This window comes from Epargyreus clarus, unplaced genomic scaffold (genome assembly GCF_041222505.1).
Source record: "Epargyreus clarus isolate Ecla_fem2 unplaced genomic scaffold, WU_Ecla_fem_2.2 ptg000019l, whole genome shotgun sequence".
Taxonomy (NCBI): Eukaryota; Metazoa; Arthropoda; class Insecta; order Lepidoptera; family Hesperiidae; genus Epargyreus; species Epargyreus clarus.
Window position 1 is genome coordinate 16,168,781 of NW_027332227.1, and position 9,728 is coordinate 16,178,508.

A 9,728-nucleotide genomic window follows, 5' to 3' on the forward strand; every position below is an offset into this window, starting at 1 on the left:
GACCATTTTATATGAAGTTGGTTACAGATGTCCATAGGCGGTAAGCACTATTTACCATAAATAATAGTTTTATTTTTCTAAAAAATAATGTATTTGAATAAGATGCATGGATTGACAAATTATTAAGATAAGTTTTTCAACAATAGTCTGAATAAATCAACATAATAATATAATATATTAAATTAATATGGTTCAGTAATTGTAGTGTAATGAGTCGGTGACAATGATTTTATCCTTTATGTTAATTCAATATCTGTATGATGAACTTTTTAATAGTTTGATGTTTTTTTATTTTCTGTTTTTTTACCTGTGTACAAATTTCGAGAATTGTAGGAAACTCTTCTGGTGTTATTTTTATGAAATTATCATGGAGGGTTAAGATATAAAATGCAGATGGAGTGGTTAGTACAAGTTAATTACTAGTATTTATTTAAAAATAAAAACGTTTTTTGTAAGACAGTGGGCAACGGATTGCCAAAGAATGCCATTGCCTGATGCCTCAAAGAATTCTCTTTTAAAATAACTGTAAGTTTTTTTTTTATTAAATACGATTTTGTAAATATAAACATATAATAACGATAACACAAGCTTACAGATTTACTTTCCGAAGTCGACAATTATTGAGTAACAATAAAATTGTTTAAGTGGCGATTTAACGAAAGTAATCGCGCAATTCACGAGTTACCACTTTTCTTAAGATGTTTCATCAGTAACACTTCGCAATATATAATTCTGGTTGCATAAATAAGGAAAACTGCTATAGGCATAAACTTAATTTTATTTTTTAAATGTGGAATTAGCGCCTATAACATTTTTACGTAAATTCCGTAGTTAACTACCCATCAATAAATGATACCGATAAATCACTTGATACAGAAATATTACTCTCAAAAATTATATGTGTCGGATATACCTGTGTCGGATATATTTTATTGATAGTTTCCATATAGATATACATTCATAATGCTGAATATAATAATTATATTTGATTGAATATTTCATTTACTTAAATAAATGGTCCTATTGTAACAATGCCGTGAGCTTTTTATTAAATTAAATTTAAAAAAATATTAATTTCATCAAAAATATTTTTTATTACTAATAAATTGTATTAAATAAAAATCGCACTTACCAACCGAATCCGTACATCGGAACAACACTGAAACTCCAACAAGAACAGTGAGCATGGAACACATCATCACGTTGTATCACTACACCATATACATCCCGAGTCACTAACAAACTTAGCTTGAACGCGTCATGTCATGTTCCGAAGTTCGAAATTCGAATTTCGTGTTCAAAATGGCGGGCGGTCGGCGCGCGGGCGGTTAGCAACTGTCTGTGGGTACTTTGGAAGCTGGGAAGCGATGTTCGCGCACGCGTCGTGTTTCCTTGGGAATTGGGAACTTGGGAAATGTTTCCTGGCAATCTGAGCCACTTTGGTCAGTCCTAGATAGTGCAAAGGTTTTATCTGACTGTGGTCAAGTAGAAAGGAGTATTAAAAATTTTTGTTTTTATACTTTTCGTCACTTTGGATATGTCTTTGACGTCGAGGAAATTTTAGTTTGAAGGTAAGAGTGTAGAAAACCTTAAAATTATTCGTCATTAGATGTCCCATTAAGATTGTCAGCAGCAAAACGATAAACCAACTACTACAACTTTGGAATGCTGTTGGCAGTTGGCATCCCCATCCCAATCTCTTAATATATTGGGACGATTTATTTACCTTGCGTGCTGATACGATTAACTTGATGCGTCGTGAAAACTCTTTTACTACACCCTTAAACAACAACGTAAACTAAAATTTATTTAAAGAGTATATTTGAGTACTATCTTAAAATTTACACTCAGTTTCAAACTAAAAGTTGCTTTAAAACAATTTTGGCAACCCTAAAGGCTATTATATTAGCAAGCGAGTACATCTAAAAAACAAAGCTCACGTGACGTCACTTGTCGGTAGTAATTGCCGCGACACACGCTCCGCTCACTCTAATTCTAGTAATTACTAGATCGCTACTGCGTTCTGTATTATACTAATTGTGGCTTATTTGTAGCCCGTAAATGCATTTTTACTACTTTTTGCCTGCTAACTTTTTCATATAAATTTAAAAATTAGCGCATAAGTATTTTTTTGGTCATACGCAATCGTTGGTTATCTTCAAATACATAATATTTAACAATCCCACGGAAAACATTAAAAATCAGTTATATCACGCCCTCAAAGTCGGAACACAGAATACCTAACATTTAATTGCTAGTATAAACTAGAAATATATATAGACGGTGGCGTTGCTGTCGAACATCAAATTAAACCATTTATTTCCCGATACTATGGGGAGTTCTAATTTAATTATTCAACATGTGGTTTGAAAGAGGATTAATGCTGTATTAATCCTCTTTATATTATAAAGAGGATAGTGTGACGTTACTAACGACACTCCTATTTCTGACATGAAGCAGTTGATTCTGATGGAAGGGTTTGCCAGCTGACTCAACATATGCGGCAACCATTTTAATCCTCAGGTGTGCTTCACCAGTAATCGAATTCAGATAGAACTGATGTTCTATATGAAGCTATTTACATATATCTAAAAGCAGTGAGCACTTATCAGCAGATGGTCAGAAAACTCGCCACTGTAGTCTTATAAAAACGTGAATCCTAACTAGTGCAATGGCATACATTCAAACGACTTTACCTTTGGTACATAGAAGAATAATAAATCAAACTGGATATTTCACAATCTGCAAGAATATAAATCGAAAGCTCATCCATCACTCGTGGTCACCGGAACGTCGTAACTTGCAAATCGGTCTTTAAAGAACATTTAAACGTTGATAAACTCCCCCTGAGGTTTTAATGGCTATGATCTGTTTATGAGGACCTTACCCCGTCGTATCATATTACCATATTGTATTACCATAAATACGATTTTTCGGTTACCTATTTTGTAAGGTTATTTGCTAGGTGTAACATTTTATGTCTTACTGGGTAGGAAGCTTTCCCTATAGCTGGAGGAACTGTAGAACCTGGAGTGTTTATATCACATTGCTCGAAGACCAATGCATGCTTCCGGATGACTTGTTGTGATTTTGACGCATGCCTACATAATTAAAAATCATTTAATTTTTTTGTTAATTTTGTAATTTTAATAATTTAAGATTAGATCGTTTGCGAGACAATATTTTTTCTCAAAGTTTCAGTTTGAGTTAAAAACAATAAAGTATTAATAAAGTTTGAATGAAGAGGAAGCATCGAGTCAAATAAGGATCTGTATAGGGTTCACTCATATATTGTCATACATAACCTAATAAATATTTATTAAAACAAGTAATTAATTTAAAAAATCAAAAACCCGACTGCACCAAAAAGGCTGAAGTAGAATTTCCAAAAGCAATGCAATAGGCATTTCATTATTTTTATCCAGAAAGCCAAATACAAAGTTTCATAGTAGGTGTCTGCTTCAAAACTAAGAAATGTTCAAACAATATTATCCTATTTTATTTTATCCTCGTAGTGTTCATTTACGCCATAATAAGAACCTATGTGTAAAATTCATTTCATTCATTCATTCACGCTTAAGTTCAGCGGTTTCCTTTTGCGTTGATCTCTGGCACATCAACTCTCTCATTTAGTCAGACAGTCATCTCGATGTGTATATACGAGTATGTACAAGCTGACCCGGCAAACGTTGTGTTGCCATATAAATAAAAAAATGTTAAGGATGACCAACCCTTATCACTTAGGTGTAAAAAAATAGATAGTGGCCGATTCTCAGACCTACTGAATATGTATATAAAATTTGGTGAAAATCGGTGAAGCCGTTTCGGAGGAGTACGGTAACTAACACGAGAATTTTATATATAAGATATATTATATAATGTATGTGTAATCTCCTCTCAATTTCCTTTATTTTGACACCCTACTCGATAGGTTTGGTTAACTTTTTTAAAACGTGTTACTATTTCGCGAAAATATTCACCATTTACGGTCTATAAAATATATAACTTCAGTAAATCAAAGTTTCGATCATTATTTTACCTCGTTAGAGGTAGCATTTCATTATTTTTATCCAACAAGCCTGATACAATATGTCATAGTGTTTGCTTCAAAATTGACGATAGTTCAAATTAACTTTTAACCCTTATTTTACCTTCTACGGGGTTGATTTTTCGGAGGGGGGTAAATAAGTGCGTCCTTGTTCCTATCCAGAAAGCCAAATACAAAATTTTATAGTAGTTGCTTCAAAATTAAAGGATTTCAAAAAAACTGTTTTCCCCTATTTTACCCTCTTAAGGGTAGAATTTCCAAAAGGCCTTTCTTAGTACTTATTCAAGCTATATAGAGAACTTGTGTGCAAAATTTCAGAACTGTAAAGTCCTTGGTTTAGGCTGTACGTTGATTTCTGAAAAATGAAAAAGTCATTTAGTTAGTCAGTCAGTCAGTCACCTTACTGTTTTATATATATACAAATATGTTTTTATAATCTCCGTTTAATTTCCTTTCATTTGATACCCTACTCGATAGGTTCGGTTAACTTTTTTTTTAAATGTGTTACTATTTCGCGCCAAAAATCCGCCATTTTGATTTTTTTTTACTCACACCTATCTAAGGACACTCGGGTCATTGAGACAAATATAATGACACTTTAACTGTTGAAATTCATCCAGCCGTTTGTTAGATCGGATCAAATAAAGAAAGACAAACATACAAGATACGCGCGAAAAACATAACCCTTCCTTGGCAGTCGGGTAAAAATAGACCGCACTTGATCACTTCATAAGCTTAATGACACACCAAAGTTCATAGTAGTTCATCGCTAATCGCGTAACTCTCGTAATAGGACAAGTCGATAAGTTATGTACATACATTAGCTTCATCAGATCGGTTTGCTAAACATCATCAATCAAGTTCCACGCTGTCTGCAAATAGCCAAGGGTTTGCCAGCGATCTAAGCCATTAGGAGCACTACAAACAACATTTGGATTTTGAAGAGATGGAAATAAGTTAAAATACATTATTATACACGTGTAAAAACTAAATTTATGTCATTGACGCATGTTAAAGATATAAACTCTAGAAGAACATACGTTCTAGGTAAACGTAACGTATCGACATAACCAATGTAAATGTGAATTAAATTTAGAATCTTAAAAATAAATTGTAATAGTAGCATAGGTAAAATTATTTATTTAATATTGGCCGGCCAAAATAATATTACTACGCATTTTTTATAATATATTGAAGTAGTGAACGAGCTTGCTGTCCACCTGATGGCAAGTAGTCTCTGCCATCCATGGGCAAACCCCAGGTAAGATTGGAGACCTTAACCACAGATGCTTTGCTACCCTTGAGTACCAAGTTGGAATGCCTTCGATACGTATGTCTCCCATACCATACCCTTCAAAAAGGAAAACACGGCTGCCCTTACTGTTATTAGCCGGAAATAGGTGTGGCGGTGTTGCATCCCGAGTAGAACCACAAACATTCTGCCGCCTTCGAAATTGTTACCACGTTGTTTTTTTTTGTTTACGTATACTACAAATTTGCATATTAATCGGCCAAAATTTAATATGCATTTTGTTTGGATAGCCTAGGGTGTTACGACTTTACGAACAATTTTTGTTCATACCGGAAAAAATCGCGACAGGAAGGTTACGCAGCGATGACAATACATTGTGGCATCCACTATTTATTCTATTGTAAAATTTAACTTTAAAAACTTAAATTTGGGACAGTCCACGCATTTGGAACCGCGGATACAGCTAGGGTCTAATATAACTTTATGTAGGAGAAAAACCGTAGAACATCGTAAAATTTGAGACGATCCTCAATGTTGGACGCGGTCAGAAATCGATTGGATAAACGCTAAAGTTACCTAGGTAAAATTGCGGGTCTTATACGTTGTAAGTATAATGTAAACTTTAAATTAATTTAGAAAAATCCTACACGAATAAGCCAGTAGACCGTGACATTTTCTACTAATCCCCATTTAAGTTATCGTGGTTGAGTATTTTTCCCCAGTTGAGAAGATTGAACTCAGTACCAAAACACCTTAAGTACAGCAACAGTCTCTTATAATACTAAAATAGGCTTATTAGGTTATCGTTGAACATGCCTCTTACATTTAAATGGAAACAAATGGCAGAGGCAATGCAATTTGCCGCTGAAGACGCCGCAGGCTTTGTTCAAAGTGCAGAAATAAAACAAGCGCGTCTCTGCCGAGTTGTTTGCGAGAATAAAATGCGGGGAAAGTGTTTCTGTAATATTTTATTCCATGGAAATTTTAGTGGCACGCTATTTGAGATACGTAACTGTTTGCACGAGATCGTTTACAACCAGGGTTAATGTTACAGCGTTTTTGCATTTCATTTAAGTAACTAATAACTTATGTCTTTTTACAATATCGGAGCAGCAAACGAGCATGAAATGTACCTGATGGTAAGTGTCTGCTACCACCTTTGGACATCTGTAATCAACCCTTAGATTAGATTCCTTACTGAGGTTAGCTACATATGTATAGGTACATATGTATAGGTAGCTACACGTGTATAGGTTGTTATTCCTGAAGACTAAGTTGGAATGCGTCGATTTAGCATATATGCTTTACCATAACATTCACAGCAGAACACGGCAACACTCAATATTGCTGTTATATGCATGGCGAAGGTAAATTCAAAGTCGACTGACAAAAAGTTCTACCACCTTCCAAGTAAGTATTAAAGATTAGATTCAGAGTACATTACTGTATGTACGAATATGTGAGAAGTGAACAGATTTGGATGCTGAGATAAGAAGACGAGAAGATAAAATATTCAACAGACCGATTTTGATAATTATTTTTTTATTGTGTAGGGACGAGCTGGAAATTGGTCCCATTTAAATATTATCCCATTAAAATATTGGTCCCAATTGGGCGGTTCCAATCAATGTAAATACAGACCTTACCTTCATTCATGATCACGTTTTTGCAATTTTATGGGTGAAACATTTTTTTAACAAAAAATACAACCGACTTCTAAGTCACTACAAAGTAAAAAATAATTGAAATAAATGTTGGCTTAGTACATATTTCTGAAGTCGGCGCTCATATTAGACACGCTGTTTACATCGTTATCCAACTAAATATATTGATATTATATATATATATATATATATATATATATATATATATATATATATATATATATATATTTTCCACAGCCTATGGGAGTCTAAGAAATATAAACTTATATCTACTCTTAAAAAGAATATTTATTTTGAACACGGTATCCTTTATTTTACATAACCCATCACGTACTTAACTGTTTTTATTACGCTCAATAAAATCAAATAAAGAGTAAATAAATGTTTTGAATAAAAGCTTTAGCAACCATGTTTTAAAAGTTCAATGCTCCGAAATTGCCGAGTTGAACAGCGAACGAAACATAGCCAAGACATTACGCTGATGTGCTGATTCACTCAGCATAATCCCAGCTTAGTGTCAATACCGTCACAACACTAGTGGAGAGTGAAGTTTGGTAATATTAGTACATTTTATATGCTTATTCCCAGACTGACCCAGAAATGAATGAGGATTATGATTGGTCTTGGTTTTTGATCATTATAAAGGTGCTGCAATCTAGCGAGTATTCCACCTGATGGTAAACGGTCACTGCCGCCCATGGACTATAATCAACTTCAAATAGAAAGAGGATTCTTCATGAAGCTAATTATAGATTTTTCCGTACAAATGGTCTTAAATGCTTTATTGTAAGTTTATTTACTTATTTTACCAAAATCCACAGCTCTTAGTAGTAAAGATTACATAGCTTATGTTTAAAACTTAAAGCCAATTACGGATTTACATTTTTTAAGTAAGCACTGTTAAACTGCCACTGAGGTTTAAAATAAAACATTATAAGTGCAAGCATGCTTGAATGTGAATGCTGACGTGTGCGTGTGTGTGCGTCTTTGTGTGTTATGTGTGTGTGTGTGTGTATGTGTTTTGTGTGTGTGTGTGTGTGTGTGTGTGTGTGTGTGTGTGTGTGTGTGTGTATTAATGTGTGTGTTTTGCAGCTGCTCTTCTTTTACGTAATTAAATATGTAGGATATTTTTTTATCATTTTATATATTGTAGTATACATAATTTAAATTTAAATAGTTCCATGAATATTATATATATCTCGTATAAATATAGAGCGATATAGTTATTATAATTTATGTAAATAAGAAACAGTAATACTATTAAGTGTATTTGTTAATCAACTTTTATTTATGTGGTCACTGTCATTTATGACTTTGCATACATCTTTTTTAAAACTGTACTTACTAGTATGAAAAATATCTAAAGTACTAAAATTTTTATTATAGCTTGTTTGTAGTCTGCTAACCAAAGAATCCTGCGCATAATTACATTTTGCTTTTGTAACTGCGAACAACGAGTTTGATGCGTGCCTAGTGCGCTTTTTTGGCACATAAAGTTGTACGATTTTACCTGCCAGCGCCGTACAATCTATATACCCATTACATAAACCATGAAGAAAAGACATATCAGACAAGTTCCGTCTGTTTTCAAGTGACATGAGTTTGTATTGAGAACAAGAGTCAGAATAATCTAGAAAACTACGAGAATATCGGAAATTTAGATATTTTACAAACTTACTCTGTATGTTTTCTAATTTTTGAATGTATGTAATATAATGTGGGCTCCAGATAGGGCTACAGTATTCCAGAATACTTCTAACGTAGGAGTAATATAAAATATAAAATAAGTTCCTAAGTTCCTAAGCTTTACTTGTTAGCTCATTACATAACTAATACACTAAACGAAAATAGAGAAATAGGTATCTGTTAACAACAAAAACTTTAAAGAAAGATTAATCGAAATTTTATATGTTAAAATCTTTAAAGCCGTTTCAGCTACAGAGTATACAAATAATGATGCATCAATACATACATAGAAATGTCTTTGAATATATAAGCTAATAAAAACACTATACACCGAATTTGGTTAAATATAAGAAATATACCTACATAGTTATAGTCATATTCGTTTACCAAGTGAACTTTAAGTAAACATTTCGTCCAACCTTACGAGAAATAGGGTGTCAAAATTCGCTCCCACCGATATTATTCATGTATTCATAGTTTAGCCCTAAACTGTTACCATTACACAATCGATTCTCAATATCGCTCGAGAGGCTTCTATACACGTCACGTGCCTTCGCGAAAACCGCCCACGGACCACTTTGATAAGTTATCTATATGTATGTGGATGTTTGGATTAAAGTCGGCAAGATTTGTGTTCCACTGTTAGGCACGGGTCTCCTATTTTTTTTTTTTTATATTTGGACCTGACGATAAAGCAGACGTGCTACCTGATGGAAAGTAGTTAACGTCGCCTATGGACATTTGCAACACCAGAGGAGTCGCCAATGCATCGCCGGCTTTGAAGGAGAGCTCTTTTTGCACCTTTTTTGAAGAGCCCCATGTCATAGCGCTCCGGGAATACCTCGGGAGGAAGCTCATTCCACATCTTGCACGTCCGTGCAAACCGAACCGTGGAGGACCGCCACGAGTCCAGTTGGTGTGGATGGAACTTCATCCTTCGGCGAGTGGTGCGATGGAGGAATGGTGACGTAGGCACCAGGTCAAATAGTTCCACGGAACACTCACCATTATAAAGCCGGTAGAACACGCAAAGGGAACCTATGTCCCTCCGTAAACTTCTACCGTAACCGTAAACCGT

General features: G+C 34.2%; 1 protein-coding gene across 1 annotated transcript in view; it reads right to left on the reverse strand.

The window, feature by feature from the left end:
• Positions 1–1,330, reverse strand: part of LOC140750148 (neurotrimin) — a 101,312-nt gene extending 99,982 nt beyond the window's left edge. Inside the window, exon 1 of the mRNA XM_073083537.1 lies at positions 1,133–1,330. Within this exon, the coding sequence (XP_072939638.1) occupies positions 1,133–1,199 (67 nt within the window). The 5' untranslated portion in view covers positions 1,200–1,330. The remainder of the gene's footprint in view (positions 1–1,132) is intronic.
• Between the last annotated feature and the right edge of the window lie 8,398 nt (positions 1,331–9,728).